This window comes from Xenopus laevis, chromosome 9_10L (genome assembly GCF_017654675.1).
Source record: "Xenopus laevis strain J_2021 chromosome 9_10L, Xenopus_laevis_v10.1, whole genome shotgun sequence".
Classification (NCBI taxonomy): Eukaryota; Metazoa; Chordata; class Amphibia; order Anura; family Pipidae; genus Xenopus; species Xenopus laevis.
The window spans coordinates 82,216,986-82,237,782 of NC_054387.1; the positions used below are offsets into that span (position 1 = coordinate 82,216,986).

At 40.1% G+C, this 20,797-nt stretch overlaps 1 protein-coding gene across 12 annotated transcripts in view; it reads left to right on the top strand.

The window, feature by feature from the left end:
- The window catches only part of LOC108701408 (disco-interacting protein 2 homolog A), a 54,246-nt gene that overhangs the window by 32,046 nt on the left and 1,403 nt on the right, over positions 1 to 20,797 (top strand). For 4 of the 12 annotated variants that reach the window (XM_041576448.1, XM_041576449.1, XM_041576445.1 and 1 more), the window contains exons 4-39: positions 1,204 to 1,323; positions 1,557 to 1,799; positions 2,434 to 2,562; positions 2,662 to 2,781; positions 2,864 to 3,061; positions 3,579 to 3,670; positions 3,921 to 4,031; positions 4,123 to 4,246; positions 4,661 to 4,770; positions 4,922 to 5,024; positions 5,182 to 5,246; positions 5,395 to 5,488; positions 6,333 to 6,452; positions 9,825 to 9,939; positions 10,038 to 10,177; positions 10,286 to 10,422; positions 10,787 to 10,867; positions 11,583 to 11,710; positions 12,060 to 12,174; positions 12,289 to 12,490; positions 13,255 to 13,364; positions 13,457 to 13,537; positions 13,736 to 13,859; positions 14,195 to 14,316; positions 14,675 to 14,786; positions 15,544 to 15,720; positions 16,528 to 16,637; positions 17,215 to 17,345; positions 17,438 to 17,606; positions 17,780 to 17,950; positions 18,154 to 18,183; positions 19,020 to 19,081; positions 19,159 to 19,216; positions 19,994 to 20,068; positions 20,228 to 20,402; positions 20,484 to 20,607. In XM_041576448.1, the coding sequence (XP_041432382.1) occupies positions 1,204 to 1,323; positions 1,557 to 1,799; positions 2,434 to 2,562; positions 2,662 to 2,781; positions 2,864 to 3,061; positions 3,579 to 3,670; positions 3,921 to 4,031; positions 4,123 to 4,246; positions 4,661 to 4,770; positions 4,922 to 5,024; positions 5,182 to 5,246; positions 5,395 to 5,488; positions 6,333 to 6,452; positions 9,825 to 9,939; positions 10,038 to 10,177; positions 10,286 to 10,422; positions 10,787 to 10,867; positions 11,583 to 11,710; positions 12,060 to 12,174; positions 12,289 to 12,490; positions 13,255 to 13,364; positions 13,457 to 13,537; positions 13,736 to 13,859; positions 14,195 to 14,316; positions 14,675 to 14,786; positions 15,544 to 15,720; positions 16,528 to 16,637; positions 17,215 to 17,345; positions 17,438 to 17,606; positions 17,780 to 17,950; positions 18,154 to 18,183; positions 19,020 to 19,081; positions 19,159 to 19,216; positions 19,994 to 20,068; positions 20,228 to 20,402; positions 20,484 to 20,607 (4,378 nt within the window). Of the gene's footprint in view, positions 1 to 1,203; positions 1,324 to 1,556; positions 1,800 to 2,433; positions 2,563 to 2,661; positions 2,782 to 2,863; positions 3,062 to 3,578; positions 3,671 to 3,920; positions 4,032 to 4,122; positions 4,247 to 4,660; positions 4,771 to 4,921; positions 5,025 to 5,181; positions 5,247 to 5,394; positions 5,489 to 6,332; positions 6,453 to 9,824; positions 9,940 to 10,037; positions 10,178 to 10,285; positions 10,423 to 10,786; positions 10,868 to 11,582; positions 11,715 to 12,059; positions 12,175 to 12,288; positions 12,491 to 13,254; positions 13,365 to 13,456; positions 13,538 to 13,735; positions 13,860 to 14,194; positions 14,317 to 14,674; positions 14,787 to 15,543; positions 15,721 to 16,527; positions 16,638 to 17,214; positions 17,346 to 17,437; positions 17,607 to 17,779; positions 17,951 to 18,153; positions 18,184 to 19,019; positions 19,082 to 19,158; positions 19,217 to 19,993; positions 20,069 to 20,227; positions 20,403 to 20,483; positions 20,608 to 20,797 lie in introns of those variants that run through there. The other 8 variants (XM_018236033.2, XM_018236031.2, XM_018236032.2 and 5 more) reach the window with 5 other exon arrangements.

Consider the following 20,797-nt stretch of genomic DNA (forward strand, 5'->3'; position numbering starts at 1 on the left):
ACTGATGTCATCAGTTATAAATGGTGAGTTCTGATGTCATTTCTGTCACATGACTCATTGAAATTTGTGTATTATAATAAATAAAGTACCCCCAGTTGTAAAATATGAGGATATTAGAAGTTACCTCGGAGTTCCATGACCTGTATAAAAACACTCGGCCTTCGGCCTCGTGTTTTTATATGGTCATGAAACTCCTGGGTAACTTATAATATCCTTATATTTTACAAAAGGGGGTACTTTATTCACTATATTTGTAAAGTGCTGTTAGGGAGCTGCATCGCTGTATAATGCATACAAAATAAATACAATAAGTACACAAAGCTTATTCTAAGCAACGTTGAAATATACATTAATTACAATTGTTTTATGGTTTGTAAGTTATTTGCATATGTATTGGTTTTTAAATCAGTGCTCTATTCTCTGCACTGGTGGCTCAGACTGTTGATACAATGTAAGACGGCAGCTGATGATTGTAATTGTTTTTACAAATAACGTTAAAAGCAATTAAAATAAAGTATTCATGTATTTTAATTTTTAATGTTTTATTTTAGTCAGCAATTTTATTTTGGGGGTAAGAGACACAGTAGGAAGGAGGTCCTTGCTTTGTAGAGCGTACAGTCATTTTGGCTTTGTTATATTACTGTAATCAGACATGGGGAGGAAGGACATAGGAAAAGATTGTTTAAACATTCCAAAACATTGTTTAAATCAGGGACAAAGAACCTGGAAGCAGATTTACACAGATTTGGTGGATAATTATTTAGCATTTTATCTGTATTCACTGGCTCTTGAGCCACATTTTTAATAAAACAGTATTGCTTTAAGACTACACAACTGATGTTGCTGGACTACAGCTTTCATCTTGCATTAACCCTTGATAATCTGTTGACGTGTTCTGGGATTCGTAGTCCAGCAGAAACTGAGTAAAGTATTTTGCAGTGTTTAAACCTGTTTAAAGAAATCTTTTGCTCCTTGTATGTTCCTACTGGATATAGTCTTAATTATGTATCTAATTAACAGAAAAAACCTGCATGCTGAATACTAGTGCAAATCTACATATTCTTTGGCTCTGCTTTAATCACACATCTTCTAGGACTTGGTAAGGCATTTTGCAAGCCATTGCCCATGAAAGGAAGAAGATTGATGGAGTGGCAGCCTATTGGCTTATAGTTAGTCTCTGAGCTGTTTTCTTATCTTCTGCAGATGTTCACACAGAAGCTGTACAAGCTGCTCTGGCCAAATATAAGGAGAGAAAAATGCCCATGCCTTCCAAGAGACGTTCTGCCCTTGTCCAGCCCTCTGTAGACACCTACACCCCACCTGGTACTTACTTGTATCTATCTTCTACCTTAATATCTAAAGCCGGATGAAGAAGGGGATAGAGTGCTCAGAATCCTTCCTTGAAACCAAACTTGACTTTCTTTAGCCAGTGTTGATCACTCCTTGTTTTCTCATGCTTCCAACTCAAATCTGCTGTTAAATTCTCACTTTTCCAGAATGGTACTTGCTCTTTCCGCCTGCTCATTGCCTAGCTATCATAATTGTTTTACTCACAGACACGTCTTCTGCCTCGGAGGATGAGGGTTCATTGTTCCGCCAGGGGCACATCACATCCACACCGCTCCAGGGTCATTCCAGCGTGGAGCCCTGGATTAGCAGAATAACCCAGGGCTCCTCCACCTCATCATCTGCATCCTCCACCTCATCCCACCCAGGAGCCAAGCCTACTGCCTCCAATAGCTGTCCAGTCATCGCAGCTGCTACAATGCTGGCAGACGTCATGGCACATGCCCAGATGGGTCAGTATCAGGGCATGTGCTGATCTTATGGCACAAATTGTATAAGATTTCAAAGCTAAGTGAATTAGACTTATTTTCTAAACAAACTGCTAAACAGAAGCAGGACACCATCAATGTAGTCATGCTGTGCATTGGTCACTAGATGACTTCATGTGACCAAGTTGGGCATAGACCCATGTCTCTTCTAATTGCAGTGGTGTATTTCTTTTCTCCCTGCTTCTTTCAAGTGCATATCGGCATGGGCTGAAGTAAAACATCTATTGCAGGAGTGCCCAGACTTTACTAATGCAATATATACTTTTAGTGATGTTGTCCCATTATGATCTACATCCAAAAAGCATTGTTTGCATTCTGTTCCATGGAAAATATTACTTAAATTTTCATTTATGAGAATTAAAGTATATAATGTATAGTAAAAATGTATAGTGTTATATTTAAACATCTATTTCTTATGTAATCTTAACATAAAAAACATCTGAATGAAAAGCGTGAAACAGGAGAGTGATTTAGACAAGCTGATTGTTGACAGTATCTTGAGATTCACTGATCACCAGCTAAAGTTCTACTTGTGGATCCTGATCTACCATTTGGGCACCCCTGATCTAATGTCTTTGTCTTTCTCTCTGACCGCCAGAGAGTATTTCTGCTCCACCAGATGTAACAACAGGCCTGGTGGGACACTCTCACCATGAACGCCCACAGATGGCCTCAGTCCGAGGTGTTCCACGGGGGTTCAACAGCAGCATCCTAGAAACAGCTAATGGTATGCTCCTGGAGTTAAAAATTACTTTTATTTGTTGTTGAATATAAGGAAATGCCCAATCTCTAACCCTTATTATCATCATTGTGTCTGTCACCTTAGGGGTTCCAGTAAACAGCAGAGTTTCTTCCAAAATACAGCAACTCCTCAATACATTAAAAAGGCCAAAGCGCCCACCTCTTAGAGAGTTCTTTTTGGATGATTTTGAGGAGCTCCTTGAAGGTAGGAGGCAAGATTATTTTTTCTTTTAGTTGTCTTTTGTGAGCCACGTTTGTACATTCTGCTGTCTTTTCATGCATTATAGTCCAGCAACCAGATCCAAACCAGCCTAAATCAGAGGGTGCAGAGATAGCTTTGCTCAAGGGGGAACCACTAGGGGTGGTGTCTAACTGGCCACCTTCATTGCTGACTGCTCTGAATCGATGGGGAACCACACAACCAAAAGCTCCCTGTCTAACCTCCTTGGACACAACTGGGAAAACTCTCTACACACTCACTTATGGTAAGGAGAGCAGTTTTCAGGTAACATCTTGCTTCTTGATAAAAATTTGAATTTCTTCCCCCTAGGGAGGGTTATCAAGCTTCTGTTTAAGCTTTGTACAGTTTAATGAGCTTTAGAGGGGATTGAAACCCTTAACATAAATGCATTTACAATTTTCCCCCAGTTTTCAAGATATTAGCAGTTTTCCGTTGCTAATATAATAAATTGGCAAGTACAGCAGCGAGCAAAGAAAATACTTCTCTGCTCACTAACCTAATTTTTTTATGGCTGGCCATCCAACCAAATTCAAAAGGTGTAATAACAGCTAATATCTTGATAACTAAAAAATAAAAATCATGTAAATTGCAAAAGCTCAATTTTACATTTTATTTGTTTTTAGATTTTAGTTTCCACTCATTAAAATATAAATATCTTGCTAATATATTTTACATATATACTTAGAAGTGATAGTAATGGCTTGCTTTTGTTTCTTTTCAATTGTGTTCCACCATCACAAATTGCTATGATTTTGTTTTAGGCAAGCTGTGGAGTCGTAGTGTTAAACTGGCCTACACCCTCCTCAACAAGCTGACCAACAAGAATGAGCCGCTGCTGAAACCAGGGGACAGGGTGTGTATGAGAATACCAGTCTAGGAATGCATGATTCTTGTATTCTAAATTTGCTGTATGAGTGGATTTCAGTGTGAGTGCAGAAAACGAAGAAAATAGCAATAGGCAGTTTTGTAATAAGCTTCTTTTCTGAAATGTGGGAAGCAAGCTGCCTATTGAAATCTACTTCATTTCCCTGCAATTGTTACCATCATGTGAGTGTTCTCATACAGGTAATCAGAAGTTACAAATTTAATTGTATCTGTTGTAGGTTGCGCTCGTTTTTCCCAACAGCGATCCTGTTATGTTCATGGTTGCATTTTATGGCTGCCTTTTGTCAGAGCTGATTCCTGTGCCCATCGAAGTACCACTTACCAGGAAGGTAATGTCATGGATCACCTTTATAATTATTTGTGTGAAACATTATATTGTGCTGCTACACCAAGGTCATGCCACTCTGCACTTTTCTAAAGGATGCTGGCAGTCAGCAGATTGGATTTCTTCTGGGGTGCTGCAGCGTGTCCCTAGCTCTCACAACAGATGCCTGTCAGAAAGGACTTCCCAAAGCCCAGAGTGGTGATGTGGTAACATTTAAAGGTTTGTACCTGACTTTTAAATAGCTCTAAATGGGCAACCTGTTCAGGCTTCTTAATGTCTTGGTTACATTGTCACAAGTACATGAGGTTCAACTGTCTGTTGCCATGAAAAAGTCAAGCCACCAAAACTGCACCAGCTTGCCTCCAGAAGTGAAACTTCAAATTGTGAAATAATTATCATATAAATAACTATGTATGTCAAAATTGACTTAATAAATTATAACCCTTCTTTAAAGCTACCTCCTGAGATGCAGTCTAGTTTATGGAATGTAAAATGGGTGTGATGAGTGGGTGGCCACAAATATGTAGGGATTGGAGGACAGCCAGAACATTGTAGTGGTTAAGAGTTGGGGTGTAACTGCGTTTGTGGTTGGGAGTGTCATGTACTTATTCCTTTCAAATTCTTATTTTGCAGGTTGGCCTCGCTTGGCATGGTTTGTTATTGATGGCAAACACTTAATGAAGCCTCCCAAAGACTGGCACCCTCATATCAGAGATGCCAGCAAAGATGGGGCTTACATAGAGGTGAGAGAAATTGAGCTTTATTAGGATCCTATTAGTTTTCACATAGGAGAAATTGTGTTGTGCATCTAAGGCTGAAAAGTGTGTAATTAGCTGTTAACTCCTTATACTGAAGGTCACACCACTCATGCTTCTTATGTGGCTTTTTCCACAGTATAAGACCAGCAAAGAGGGCAGTACTATGGGTGTCATAGTGTCTCAGGCTGCAATGTTGGCACACTGCCATACTCTGACACAGGCATGCGGCTACTCTGAAGGTATGGATGGCTTATAGTTGTAGTATTGTAAGCAATATCTAATTACTGGACATTACAATGTAATTATATTTCCTTCACTCATAAAGAATAACGCAGAATTACTACTGAATATTTTAATTATTATGCTCATGGACTTAAATCTGTTTCTTTTGCTCAGCGGAAACATTGATCAATGTTCTGGACTTCAAGCGGGATGCTGGACTTTGGCATGGTGTGCTGACAGTAAGCGCCAAAAGCTTATATTGTTATGTGTATTGTGAGTGTTAAAATGATACAGTGTTTGATGAGTGGATGCTGATTGTCCTTTAGTAACACTGTATGCCTCCTTCTGTTTTGGGTTTTACTCAGCCTCCCTTTTGTTTCCTCGTAGAGTGTTATGAACCGGATGCATGTGATCAGCATTCCGTATGCTCTGATGAAAGTCAATCCTCTATCCTGGATCCAGAAAGTTGGTGCCTATAAAGGTAAAGTATCAGGCTTACTGTATATGGCTGGGTTTTAACTGTCTATGTATTTGTGTTCATGTACATGTACAGAATTTCTGTCTAATGTCTGTTTGGTCAATATTGTCTTTTTCTCTATGTAGTTCTACTGGAATCCAAAAAAAAAAAAAACTAAACCATAAAAAGGAATACATCTAAAAAATGCCATATTTTATAACCTGAACTTATTATCAGCCTAAAGTTTCAGCTTCTCAGTAGCAGCAATGATCCAGGACTTCAAACTTGTCACAGAGGGTCACCATGTTGGAAAGTGTTTGCAACACTCACATGCTCAGTGGGCTCTGAGCAACTGTAGAGAAGCTAAGCTTAGTGGTTGTCATGAGTTATCATCAAGCAGAAAATGAGGTTGGCCTGTAATATAAGCTGATGCTATAAGGCTGATTATTAAATTCTGGTGCTCGTTGCACTAGTTTCTGTGCTGCCATGTAGTAATTATCTGTACTAATTACTAATGAGCCTTATATTGTGACATTTCTATTCTATGTGTACTGTATATTGTGAGTGGGTCGCTAAACTCAGTAAGTGACAGCAGCACAGAACATGTGCAATGAATCAGCAGAAAAGAAGATGGGGAGCTACTGGGGCATCTTTGGAGACACAGATCTTTACTGCTAAAGGGCTGTGGTTGCCTGGGGCTGGTACAGAAGCACAAAACATAATGTACAACATTTCTAGGTACTTCATTAGTTAGGCTTTAGTTCTCCTTTAAGCATGCAGATTTGCCCTTAAACCCATACTCCTCCATTGCATTCATGCTTGTAATGGATTTCTTGTCCTGTGTTCATCTTTTCTTTTTCCCTTTAAGCACGTGTGGCCCTTGTCAAATCGCGTGACATGCACTGGTCCCTCCTGGCACAGCGAGACCAGCGGGATTTGAGCCTTAGTTCCCTGAGAATGCTGATTGTAGCAGATGGAGCAAATCCATGTGAGTTGTTGAATCTTGTTAAAGGAGTAATTCACCTTTAAGTTAACTTTTATTATGTTATATATAACATAATATATTCTTAGCAACTTTTCAATTTGTCTTCTTTTTTTTATAGTTTTTTTTACATATTGGCTTTCCTCTTTCAACTCTTTCCAGCTTTCAAATGGGGGTCATTGACCCCGACAGCCAAAAACTACTGCTCTTTGAGACTAAGATTTTATTGTACTTTTTATTAATTATCGTTCTATTCAGGCCTCGCCTATTCATATTCCAAGTCTGTCATTCACACCACTGCCTAGTTGCTAAGGTATTTTTGACCCTAGCAACCAGAATGTTGCTGAAATTCCAAACTTTATTTAACACAAAGCTAAATAAGTTAAATAATGTAAAAACTACAAATAATAAAAAAAGTCTAGAAAATGAAGACCAATTGCAAATTGTTTCAAAAAACCACTTTACGTTATACTAAAAGTTAATAAAAGACGAATAACCACTTTAAAGGCACTAAGACCAAGTATGTGTTATGCCTGTGCTAGACATGGGTTTATGTTGTCTCTTTCTAAAACAATTTAAGGGGTTTATAAAGGTTGTTTCAGTCCCTGCTGTTTACCTCGTTGTCAGACTATGCTTATACGTCAAGGCTGGTTTATAACATAGTATTAATATGTAATAAGCCATAGTATTACATCGGGTTGAAAAAAGGTCAAGTCCATCAAGTTCAACCCCTCCAAATGAAACCAGCAACAAATCGGCTGGACTTGCTGTGTTTTTTTTTCTCTTTGAAGACATTTCACCAGTCATCCAACTGGCTTTCTCAATTAAGAATAACTTGTAAACGGCCGGATTTACATAGTAGGTGACCCCTATTCCTGCTGCTGTTTAATCCCCCTTCCCGCTTGTGCACATGCGCAAATTTTCAGCATCAATTCTGGAGTACTGGGGATTGGTGCACAGGAAATTTTAAAAAGTATTGTATCTCCTGCAAATCCCCAGTGCTTCCGAACCAATGCGGGAGTTGTTGGGCTTCATGACGACCCCCTTAATTTCTGCCCCCCTAGGTCCGGGCCTTTTCACAAATCTGGGCCTGCTTGAAAATAGGATCTTTCTTCAGTAATATATCCTCTGGAATGTTGCTCCAATCAGAATAATCTGTTTATCATAATCCGCAAGGATGTCATGAAGTTAGGTGTTGATTGTATTAGCATGGTTGGAGCTTTAAAGTGTTATTAAACCTTCCAGGGAGATGTGCCAAAACAGCAATGTATGTGGCAGACAATAGATGTTAAAGGAGAAGGAAAGGTTAAAACTAAGTAAGCCTTATCAGAAAGGTCCATCTAAATATACCAGTAAATCCCCAAAGTAATGTTGCTCTGAGTCCCCTGTCAAAAGAAACACTGCATTTCTTTCCTTATATTGTGTACTCATGGGCTTCTGTATCAGACTTCCTGCCTTCAGCTTAAACCTCATTGCCCTGGGCAAGAGCATGCTCAGTTTGCTCCTCTTCCCCTCCCCTCCATTCTCTGCTGTAATCTGAGCCCAGAGCAGGGAGAGACTCAGGCAGGAAGTGATGTCACACCACATTAATACTGCAGCTCCTATTCTAAACAAACAGAGAGTTTATAGAGCTTTTTACTCAGGTATGGTAAAACATTCTACAGAATAAATATAGCATTCTAGCTTGCACTATTGCAGCTAATCTATTGGCAATAAAATGCCTCCGTAGCTTTCCTTCTCCTTTAACCTCCGCCGCCGCCTCGATTCAAACTTGGTTTTTCAGTTTTTACATATATGGCTTCTTTAACACCTCTTTTGAACCAGTCACTCTCCTGGTCTAGAATCTGGATTTGGCAGTCTTCAAACGTGTGTCCTTTTTCTTTTAGATGTAGGTACACGGCTGAGTCCTGACCAGAAGAGCTGGCTCTTCTGTGCTGCGACATAAGCTGGTGTAACTTTTGTTTGGTTTCTCTCACATACACATCAGAGCACTCCTCACTGCCCTGCATACATACCTGATACAGCATCTATACACACACCACGACCATATCCTCACATAAATTATATATACCCATATCTATACTAACTATAGAGTTTAGCATCACAATAGCCTTTAGTATTGTTTGTCCAAGAAATCATCCAAGCCACTCTTTAAGGCACCCGGCAGTGCATTCCACAACCTCACTGTTCTCACTGTGAAGAACCACCTACGTTGCTTCAAATGAATGTTATTTTCCTCTAGTTTGAAGGGGTGGCCTCTGGTACGGTGATCCTCTTTATAATCTACAGTCTGGTCATTTCCCTATGGGACCAGACTTTAAATTATATCCTTATAAACGGCGCGTTCTTTCATCAGAACGCGCCGATTATAAGCTTAAAGAGACAGCACTCGCAGCTGCTGCCTTGCTTCCCACCGCTATAGCTTTCGGGCTCCACATTTCCTCACTTCCCACAACGGATTTACCCGTTTTATGCGATGAAGGGCTTCTCTTTCCTTCATCGCATCTCTCACTCCTGTCACAAGTCTCCTGCAGCTGCCTCCCTGGTGTCGCTTTCCTCACAGGATTCGGCTCCATTTTCACTCCCCATCCCGTCCAGTGTCTGAAGTCTCGCTCCGCCTCCCTTACACTGCCTAAATCTCGCTCTGCCTCCCTTACACTACCAAAGTCTCGCTCTGCCTCCCGTCCACTCGCTCCCCCTCCTTCCCTGCATGACCGGTCTCTGATGCAGTAAAAGAAAATGATGTGACACAGAGGGGGAGCGATTCTTTAGATAGTGGACGGGAGGGGGAGTGAAAATGTAGCAGAATCCTGTGAGGAAAAGAGCGAGACCAGGGAGGCAGCTGAAGGAGACATGTGCCTTTTAGAAAGCAAAAATAAAATACAGGTACCTAAAAGAGCTGCAGTTAAAGATAAAAATCAACTTGTAGAGACACTTCAAAAAAAGTAAAAGTAAAACTGAACCCAGAAACTGTAGATTATAATAGATAATGTACCCCCCACTTAAAATTTATAAAGATATTAATAGTCACCTCGGAGTTATGTGACCTGTATAAAAGCACGAGGCCGCGGTCACATAACTCCTCGGTAACATAATATCTTTATAAATTATAGTAGGGGGTACATTATCCACTATATATTGTGAGAGTATTGTCGCATATGATAAGAACTGACAAGGGAATAATCTGTGGCATGGTAGACTTGGCTAATGCTGGTTATACCTTTTATAAAAACTCAGGGAAAAGTCCTGCAATGAATAATCTACACATTCATTTAAAAGTTATACAGATACAGGGGGCAAAAACAAAAAGGGTTATTATGCCCTCATACCACATAGAAAAGGCAGCAGATGTAACCGTGACTTTATCTTTCGTTAAAGGGTCAATATCTTCCTGTGATGCCTTTCTCAACGTCTTCCAGTCTCGAGGCTTACGTCCTGAAGTAATTTCACCCTGTGCCAGCTCTGCTGAAGCGCTAACATTGTCAATGCATAGGTATGTATTCCACTTTCTTTCTTAATTCCTGCTGTAATTTGTTTTTTGCTCTCACTATCTTCACTCACTATCATTCTGCTGACTGAACATGCTTTTAGACCACCAGATTTAGGCGGAGTGCCACCCGGAAAGGCTGTTTTATCCATGAATGCACTAAGCTACAGTGTTATACGTGCAGACACTGAAGAGAAGCTGTCTGTGCTGACTGTGCAGGATGTGGGCCAGGTCATGCCTGGAGGTATTTGAGAACTATATTTTTCTTTCCCACAATTCTTCATGTATATGTCATCTTATCATATACATGGCAGTAGGGTTGGTAAATGTGTATTGTTCTGTTTTTTTGCAGCTTGCATGTGTGTAGTAAAAACTGAGGGGGCACCATACCTATGCAAGACGGATGAGGTTGGTGAGCTCTGTGTGTCCTCTTGCTCCACTGGCACAGCATATTTTGGTCTCCAAGGGATCACCAAGAATGTATTTGAGGTGAGTTTTATGGAAGTGTGTTTGGTGTTTGAAATGGAATTTAGTGTTCTAGTCCATAAAGATAAGTAACACAAATTTGAATGATGTTATGAAATTCTATGCTAATAAATACATAAAAAACTTACTGAAATGTAATATTGGCATGTTCAACAAGCAGACCAAATTCACTCTGTAGGGTTAGAAGTCTCTTTACAATTTAGGCCTGTAGTATAATAAAGCAGGACGTGTTGCAATGGCTAGACTGTGTGTTCAGTCCTACTGACCTTTTATTTACTCTACACTCTCAGCTGTTCTTTACCAAACCATGAATATAATGTCTAATTTTTAATCAACATAAAATTATGTTTTCTTATTTTTCTTCTAGACTGTTCCACTGACTGCAAGTGGGGAGGCTTTGTGTAACCAAACCTTTACCAGAACTGGGCTACTTGGCTTCATAGGGCCAGTGAGTATATGCCTGATTCGCCTTGCACTCTTTATACTTTCTGTGTGCTGTTGTGTGTTCACCCCTAATCGCCTTGGTGTCTTGAAAATAAAGCTTGACCTCTGTACCATTAGTTTAACAATAGTTTTTCTATTTTCTTAATATTCATTACTCATGTTTTCCCTTTTACAAATTGTTTGTATATTTTTATTCAACAAGTTTACTTCACTTTGTATGGCTTTGTGGTCAATGTCTTAATATGTATTCACCATGGCATATACATGACACTTTAAATTGTTACTGGTTGTAGTAGTGAAGACACTTTCTTTCCTTTTCACTTAAATGGGAAGTCCTGGGATTGTCAAGCACCTGCTATTAGCACTCAAAAACATGTTGGGCACAAATAGTAGTGATTAAACCCACAAGGCTACCATAGCCTGCAAAGTTGTCAGCACACCCCTCTTAAATCTTTTCAGACCAGCTCAGTGTGTTCTGGGCTCCTGCTGAGAAGCTAAGCTTATACACTGTATATTGTAAATACCTAAGCTCAGTTATCTGGCAGGAACTATGAATCAGCTTTAAAGGTCACAGAGACCCACTTGGAGGATCTTCTGGGGAACAGATATTTACTTTGTTTTGCTTTTGCTTTGGTGGCCTTGGGTTGATGAAGAAACCCAAAATATATGTGGCATGTTGAGCTTTAGTTCTCCCTTAAGCTCTAAGTCTTTTTTTATAGGAGCGGCTGGTGTTTGTGGTGGGGAAGGTGGACGGACAAATGATTGTAAGCGGGCGAAGACACAGCTGTGATGATGTAGTTGCGACAGCCTTGGCTGTGGAACCAATGAAATTTGTTTACAGAGGAAGGTGAGACATTTCATTTTAATTTATAAGAGACCAGAAACTGTGCCTGCAAGATGGAAGGTTGTGAAAAGTGTTTATTGCAAATGTGATTCTAGGGAATGTGTGTCCCTATAGGGAAGTACCCAGATAAAAACTTGACTGATGTATAGTAAGGTAACATAAAACTGTCTGGCTTGTTTCAAGGGCACAGGTTAATTCAGAAATGACCAAAATAATCTCCCAAATCTTACATTAGTGTTGTATGAAAAGCAGAATCCACTTATTGAGACCTCAAAGATTTCATATCTAGATGTATGTATAATGAGAAAAGGGTTGTCATTTACCGACCGTGAATATTCTAATCTCTTTCTAGGATAGCTGTGTTCTCAGTAAATGTTCTGCACGATGAGAGGATAGTACTGGTTGCAGAACAACGCCCTGATTCCTCTGAGGAGGACAGCTTTCAATGGATGAGCAGAGTACTTCAGGTAACACATTCATGTATATATGATTGGTTCCTAGCCATTTTTCACTAATCCTTGTCTTCTACCCATCTAGCCCTTCTGAGCTAATATATATTTTCTTCTCTTATTCTTTAATAGGCCATTGACAGCATTCACCAGGTTGGTGTGTACTGTCTGGCCTTGGTTCCTGCCAACACTCTGCCCAAAGCACCACTTGGTGGAATTCACATCTCAGAAACCAAGCAGCACTTTCTGGAGGGCTCCCTGCATCCATGTAATGTTCTTATGTGCCCACATACTTGTGTTACCAACCTACCTAAGCCACGCCAAAAACAGCCAGGTAAATGCAGTAAGGATTTCAGTATCTCTGTCACTAAGACTATGGGTTTCTAGCAGATTTTCTCATCCGTGTAGACATAGACCCAGTGAAGTGAAGTATATATCCATATTTATCCAAAAACTCAGTATAAACTTGGGTCAGATGTAGACGCAATGGCATCAATCCAGGACTAGAAATGTCTTTGTCTTTTCATGTGCAAAAAGCAGTGGATGGTCTGAGATAAAGTTAGCAGTGGGGCTTAATTTTGTGCCAGTTTATGGTGGGAGTAACTGGATTATTGGTGAAACAAATGTTACATTATAGAAAGAAAAGAAGACAAATTTCACAGTTTTTTTGCCAAGTTCTTTGCCTTGTTAGTAAATAAGCACCTGGATCTCTGACCATAGCACTTGTGAGCCTTAAAGTGTTGCCATTGCTACTTTGTGATATAAAAGAAGGCACCTCCATTCAGCATACTGTACATATTTAATCATATTAAGTGACGTTGTGAAAAATGTATGTATATAGTTCCAACATATATGCATCTGGCATATTATTAAGCATTTAGAAAAAAAATTACTATAAATCCTTTCTGGCAATCAAATATCCATTTGAAGTGTTGCAGTAATCACCACATGTGATGTGAATGTCATGCAGCAGGCAGTAAATGTGCTGATTACTATCATCTTGATTGAGGTAAGGTTATAGAATCCACGTATCAGTTTTTGCTTGTGTAGGCAATGCAGTTTGTCAGTTTTATGATCCTTTGTTAATTCTTCCTCCAGATGTGGGTCCTGCATCTATGATTGTGGGGAATCTGGTGGCAGGGAAGCGCATTGCACAAGCTTGTGGGAGGGATGTGTCTCAGCTTGAAGATAATGATCAAGCAAAAAAGGTAAAATATGAATATATTTTGGATGGTTTTGTCATTATTATAGTCAAGTCCTTTGAGAGGTTGTAACTTTCCCTACTAACTTCATTTTACAGTTTTTGTACTTGGCCGATGTATTGCAGTGGAGGGCCCAAACTACCCCCGATCATATCCTTCTTTTACTTCTGAACTCTAAGGTGAGTCCTTCATTACAACAGTTTATTTTGTGTGCTGTTTTTCTTTCTTGCATCTGGAGAACTATGTAAACCATATACTCGGTATGCTAAGGGGTGAATTTGCCATTACAGAATGCATTGTCACCCACCTGCCTGTACCTGCACATCTCTTTGTATGGCTCATTGCTTTTCCCCTTATAACTAGTGTGTTCTTTTCAGGGTGCAGTGTCCAGTTCTGCCACTTGTTTGCAGTTGCACAAAAAGGCAGAACGCATTGCTGCTGGGTTGGTTGAGAAAGCTCACCTCAGTGTTGGTGATCATGTGGCCCTGGTGTATCCTCCAGGTATTAAATTATTATAAAATTATTTATAAGCATAAAATAATAAAGATGCAAGATGTGAGACGGGAATCAAATTCTCTATATTGGAAGGTGGGAGGATTTGTTTTTGTGTGTGTAATGTTACAGCTTTGGTTATGGGGTGTGTTAGTAGTTGTGTAATGTGCAAAGAGCTTGCACAGTTTCACATCAGCTTAGGTTTGACTTTTTGATGTAGGAAATGCAGTGTGTTTTGCTGATTTTTTTTTTCTGAGGGCATAAAGGATAAATAATGAGTAGCAGAACAACATACCATGTCTTTCCTTTGCTTGTAATATTTGACTATTCACTTCCCTTTCTAGGAATTGACCTAATTGCCACATTTTTTGGCTGCCTTTATGCTGGCTGCATCCCAATCACTGTACGGCCTCCTCACCCACAAAACCTTGCTACCACACTGCCCACTGTTAAAATGATTGTAGAGGTGAGTATTTTAGGCTTCATGCCACGGGTAATTTTAACAGCAACCCCATCTGTTGGCTTGTGTTACTGTTCTGTGAAGCTTTTTTTGTATTCTGCTCAGTGTAGATTCCTCTGCCAGACCAGAATGAGTGCAGCTTGCCACAGACTGCAACACGTGTGGCTATGGCTAGATTATAATCCAGCAGTAGATAGGCACTGTAGACCAAAAAGACATAAAGATATATTTTATGATGCCTTCTTTAATCTTTAGCCTATGTTGTCTTCCTACTGTGCATCCCCCCATTTCCACCAACAATGTGTTCAGTGTGCTATAAAATATGAAAGCTAAGCAGTCATTTGTGTTTTACTTTTATGGCTAGGTGAGCAAATCATCTTGTATCCTTACAACACAAGCAATAATGCGACTTCTTAAGTCTAAGGAGGCTGCTGCAGCTGTGGACGTTAAAACATGGCCAACTATTTTGGACACAGGTAAGGAAAAGCCTAACCTTGTGCTGGAAGGATAAAGATATTTTATTAGCCTTGTTAAAGAACATTAAAATAACTGGGAGCTGTAACCTAATAATACAGGGTAATAATACGGCAGCAGAATGTTATGGTACTCCACTGTACAGGCTATGTGTAAATCTGCAGCATTGTTTGTCTGCCAGGCTATTCCCATTCATGTCTTTCATTGTGTTATAAGGGATTGTAACACAATAAAAAGGCTGTGTGCGGTGATAATGAAGGCAATGGCCAACCAACATGAGACAATGGCAAATTATAAAGATAGAAACATTGAATCTAAGCAGAAAAGGCAAAAGAAAATCCCCTCCCTTCAGGAGTCAAGACATGACTTCCAATCCTATTTTCTCCATAACCACCTTCACCAGGTACATCTGTTATATTTAACAAGGCACCAAGCTAAATCCAGCTAATAACCTGCAAAACTACTCCCAAAAGCCACCTTAGCAGAGGCAAAGATCTCAAAACAAAAAAACGTAGTAAAGGTGTGGACAGAAGACCACGTTGTTATCTTGCAAACCTGTTCAGCTTAGGCAATGTTTCTGCATGGCCATAAGGTCGAGGCAGAGTGGGCCTTAATGTGAAAGCAAGTAAGCCTTTGAAGTGAAAAAAATTAACTAAAGAGGCAAACAGGAAAAGTCTCCAAGTTTGGAGACCCTAAGTGCTTACTAAAACCTTTTTGGATCCATCCTAAAGAAACACCACAACATCTGCTTCTCCATAGAGTATTTCTTGATCAGAGCACCATACAATGAAACGTTTCCATATTCTATGATAAGCCTTGGAAACCTCAACAAAAACCCATCTGATCATAATAAAGAACTCAAGTACCATGCCATCAAATTGAACATCCCGGAAATTGTACTGAAGAATGGGACCCTGATGAAGGAGGTCTACTCAGGTAGAAAGGTTCATTGTCAGTTCGACCAAAAGGTCCATGAAGTCTGTAAACCAAGACTGCCTTGGTTAGTGGGGCGCAATCTAAACTAAGGTGCCCCATTCTTGCTTTATACTCTTGAGAGGCCACAGGAGCATTTCTAAAGTAGGGAATGCATAAGATTGAGAAAACACGCAGTCCGTTTGTGACTAGATGACAGGAGATCAAAATCTGTGTGACCCTACCGAGTGGTGATGGAGTTGAAAACCTTGACGTTCAGTTGCCACTCTGTTGGGTCCAGCTGACCTGGAATGTGTACGTCAGGATCTGGGGAACCTTGGCTTCTGTCTAACAGAAAATCTTGCTTCAGGGATTGCAGTTGGACAATTCCTTCCTTGAGCAATGAGAGGCTAGAAAAGACCACATGTTCATTCATATGGCTTGAAGCCCAACCTCACTGGGCAGTCCAATGTCTTGCGACCACAAGCTGAGGACTGACATAACAAGACCAGCAATAACTGTCTTAGGCACCACCCCAGGGCCATAGGTAACCCCGGCTAAAGAATGCCTGTGATGGGCCTCACTGGAGGCCTCTATAAGGACACAATAAAAATTTATGTATTTGGTGGTAGAATGGGATTATATAGTATTCAAGTCAACTTTCTGTGTCCTACTTCCTGATGGAAGAGTATTTAACCCCATGGTTTCGTGTCCTCAGGACGTGAGAGAGAAATACATTTTGCATTCATTTCTTTATATATGCATTTAACAAATACATAAGGACTTTTTTTTTTTTTTTTTAATCCTTTACTTTTTCCTTTGTGCCATTAGAGGACATGCCAAAGAAAAAAGTATTGCGTGCTTTTAGGCCAGCCTCACCCGAAACTCTGGCATATCTGGATTTCAGTGTGTCTACTACGGGATTATTAGCAGGAGTAAAGGTATGAAAATAACTTCCATCTGCATGACCGTATAATCTTCATTAAGAAATCTGTATTGGTTCATGTACTTTAATAAGGGTTTTTAAAATACATAAAATTCCGGAATTCCGTTTTCTGAAACAGTAACCATTCCTAAAGCAAAGCCAATTAAGAAACCAAACCAAGTTTAATAGAGAAAGCTTAATTTACTGGCTGCAGAAGATGGGCATTGCACATACACCAACCATGTTGATAAGTCTTCCAAATCCAATATTAGATTTGCACTTAAAATTTATCAGCTTGGTGCATGGGCAATTCTTATCTTCTGTTATGTAAAGAGATTCATGGTGTTTCAGATCTCCAGGGGATTCGCAAACAGGGGAACAGGGAGCCCACAGCTTATCACTGGTGTGCAAGCTGTTATCGTGATCTCTTACCCATCCTCCTTTATTCTCTTGCAAAGGCCTCTATGTCCTTTTAGTGAAGTGATGAAGTTGGTACAACTTCTCCAGTTTTCATGCTATCCCTATTAGCCTTTTGCACATTGCTTTTCTACCCATTCCTCTGGATATTTTATCCTGTGTTATGTTCCCTCCAGATGTCCCATTCAGCATGCAGTGCCTTATGCCGCTCCATTAAGCTACAGTGTGAACTGTATCCTTCTCGTCAGATAGCGATCTGTCTGGATCCATACTGTGGTTTAGGCTTTGCTCTCTGGTGCCTGTGCAGGTAATTCATTTGTACTGTTATGTGGAAATAACTTTTTTTTTTTATTTTTTTTTATCTGGTACCAACTAGTTTCTTTTTATTTTTATACATAGTGTATATTCCGGACACCAGTCTATTCTGGTGCCTCCATTGGAGTTGGAGACCAATGCCTCCCTATGGCTTTGCGCTGTTAGCCAATACAAAGTACGTGTCACTTTCTGCTCTTACTCTGTTATGGAAATGTGCACCCGAGGCCTAGGAACACAGACTGGTACCTTGAGGGTAAGGACCTGTATCTTTTCTCTACCCTTTATTGCTTAAATGTATTTCCTCCACTGCTTTATCTTACTCTTTTCCTTGTTTGTCATGCTCTTGTTACTCCATGCTGACTCCACCCTTCCTTCTCGTTTGCACCACCTTCCATATTTTTGACCATCTCCATTGCCTTTTCACAGTCACGAGGTGTGAACCTTTCCTGTGTACGCACATGCATGGTAGTAGCAGAGGAGCGCCCACGTATTTCTCTTACTCAGTCCTTCTCGAAATTGTTCAAGGACCTGGGGCTTTCCACCAGGGCTGTCAGCACCACATTTGGCTGCAGAGTCAACGTGGCCATTTGTTTACAGGTGAGTGCGTTGCAGTGTGGATTTCAATAACTTTTTGCATGTTCAGAACTGAGAGGAGCAGGTCATGTGAGTGCTACATGTTCCATAATGAGCTGGTCGTGTGATATATGTGTGGTTATGTCCTTGTTCTCTACCCATGTGTATTCCCACTCATGCTTTCCTCCTGCTTTTTCTCTCACTTCTCTTTGTGGTTCCTCTTTCAGCCCAACAGACTGGGCAAGCTTGCTGACCAGGTATGGTGTATGCATGAGTGTGTGTTAACACAACCAACATACCCTTTGCTCTTGCTTGCCTGGGAAGATCTACATAGGTGTTTTAGCTTAGATACCCTTTCCATGTATAATATATGCTTGCCGATTAGGGGTTTAGAAAAAGAAACAACAGAGAATCGGTTGGGAAAGTAGCACAAGTTTCAATGCAAATTATGAGCTGAAATGCTTGCTTGCTAGCTCTGGGAGATGTTAATTGTTTTATAAAGTTTTTCAGCCATGTTCTAAGATAGTGAGATTTCTGTGAATGCAAGGAACAGGGTTTGTTCTTATTCTGATCTTGCTGATTCACACCCTAAAAATGATTTATTTCGTGTTGCCGTTTAAAACAAACAATGATACATTTTTTTGAATGATCTTTCAGAAGTGTACGTTAGTTTTTTGTTGAGATGTTCTGCTTGCACAGTGTAATGAATGATCTGTGTAACAAGAAAGGCCATAAAATAATTTGCACTTTTCAGTGGTGTAGATAGTATACTGCACAATATCCTCCCCACCATTGAATGTCCAGTTAAGATGGAATTGGGATGTTAGTTCAATTTGAAGTGGCAGGGTGGGCAGTTGAATTGGTAATTGGGACTGGTTGTGGTATTGAATTTATGTTTAGACAGTAGCATGAGTATCAGAGGGTTAGTTTTTAAGACAGCTCAGTAGGGCATAATTTAAAATACTGTGCTTGTAGAATTGTCTTGTCTGCACGGATTATCATCCTGCATGGTAGCTCCTGCTCCTTCCTGCAGTGTTTTCCTATTTCTGGCTATTTTTACTAAGCAACATTCGTTTTAATCCCTTTTTTCCAGGGTACTGCTGGTCCTGACCCAACCACTGTGTATGTAGATATGCGAGCCCTTCGGCATGATAGGTAAATACAACCTCCCCATCTCACAGAAACGCTGCCTTCTGTTGAACTTTTTTCCTGATCTTGTATTTTTTTTCTAGGGTGCGCTTAGTTGAGAGGGGGTCTCCACACAGTCTTCCACTGATGGAATCTGGGAAGGTAAGCTTCAATCGAGGGGGTTATCCTATTGTCACCCCCCATTTGACTCTTCACATATGCACCCCTTTTTGAAATTGCCTTCCATGCTTTCTCCCAATGTTTGCGCCTTCAAACTAGCTAGCCAGTGCCACCTGCCAAATTACTCACATTAGTCACATTAACTCTGTTTCCTGACTCCAAATATTGCCCTACCCCAAACTTGTGTCTATTAACTCTTTATTGGTTAGGCTAGTGGCACATAGGGTTCTTCATCGGGGTTTCTACACAGGAGAGGAAAAGCTGATGTGCTCCCCTTTGAGTATGCATATTCAGCAACTTTTGTTGCAAATGCAAAAGTGTGCATTTTTGTGCCAAAAGCTTTGCGTGTGTGCTTGCAGCCTGACACCATACCTGTCAATGCCTTCTTCACTTGCGTAGAAAAGCCAATAAACTGTATAAGAGCAAGGCCCTTTTCACCTCCTTAGGCTCTAGGGGTCATTTTGCTAATTACATCAGGGCAGTTGCTCGTAGCAATTTTAGTACCAGTTAGAAAATAAAATATCTTATTGCAATAGGCAATTGAACTGGTGTAATGTATCTGCCTTAGTGTATAAGACCTTGTATCTTTGATTTTAAAGTATACACTCTTATATTATACAGCACTGCGGGACTTGTCACTTTATATTGTTAAAAATAATAACTTATTTTTTAAATTCCATGTACTATGTATTTCTTTATTGGAGCTTAGCTTGTCTTTTCCTTTGCTTAAGGCCTTAATGTTGTTTTCAATGTCTACAGATTCTCCCTGGTGTTAAAGTTATCATTGCACACACAGAGACCAAAGGACCACTTGGGGACTCTCACTTGGGAGAGGTATGTGAATTCTATAGAGTTGCCCCATGGTTCATTTCAGGGTTCCTACACTTATTAGTCATAAATGTTTCAGAGAAAGATTTAATATTTTTTTTTTCAGGGGAGAGTAAAGGTCACTTTTGAAGTTAATTGGATGTTTCTTTGGTTTACACTTCACAGATCTGGATAAGCAGCCCACACAATGCTAATGGTTATTACACTGTGTACGGAGAGGAGGCTCTGCATGCTGATCACTTTAATGCACGACTGAGCTTTGGTGATACTCAGACTGTGTGGGCACGTACAGGATACCTTGGGTTTCTTCGGAGAACAGAGCTAACTGATGCAAGTGGAGGTAAAACAAGAAGACTTTTGTTAGGTAACTGCATAATGCTAAGTGTTACTGTAATGACCCAATACTGCAATCTTTTCATAGAGAGACACGATGCTCTGTATGTGGTTGGTTCCTTGGATGAGACTTTGGAGTTACGTGGCATGAGATATCACCCAATCGACATAGAAACATCTGTCATTCGAGCGCACAAAAACATTGCAGAGTGGTGAGTTCAATAATCTAGTAGATAAACCTAGACAGTTCACCAGGCTTAGGAACACGTTGTTTTAAAGTAGTGCTATTAACAGGTATATTGGGCTCATTTGTCACCTGCATTACCATAATACTGGGTATTTCTTCTGGGTACCTTGCATTAATGTTTGGGTCACTAAAATAAAGTAGGCAAAATTCCCAAA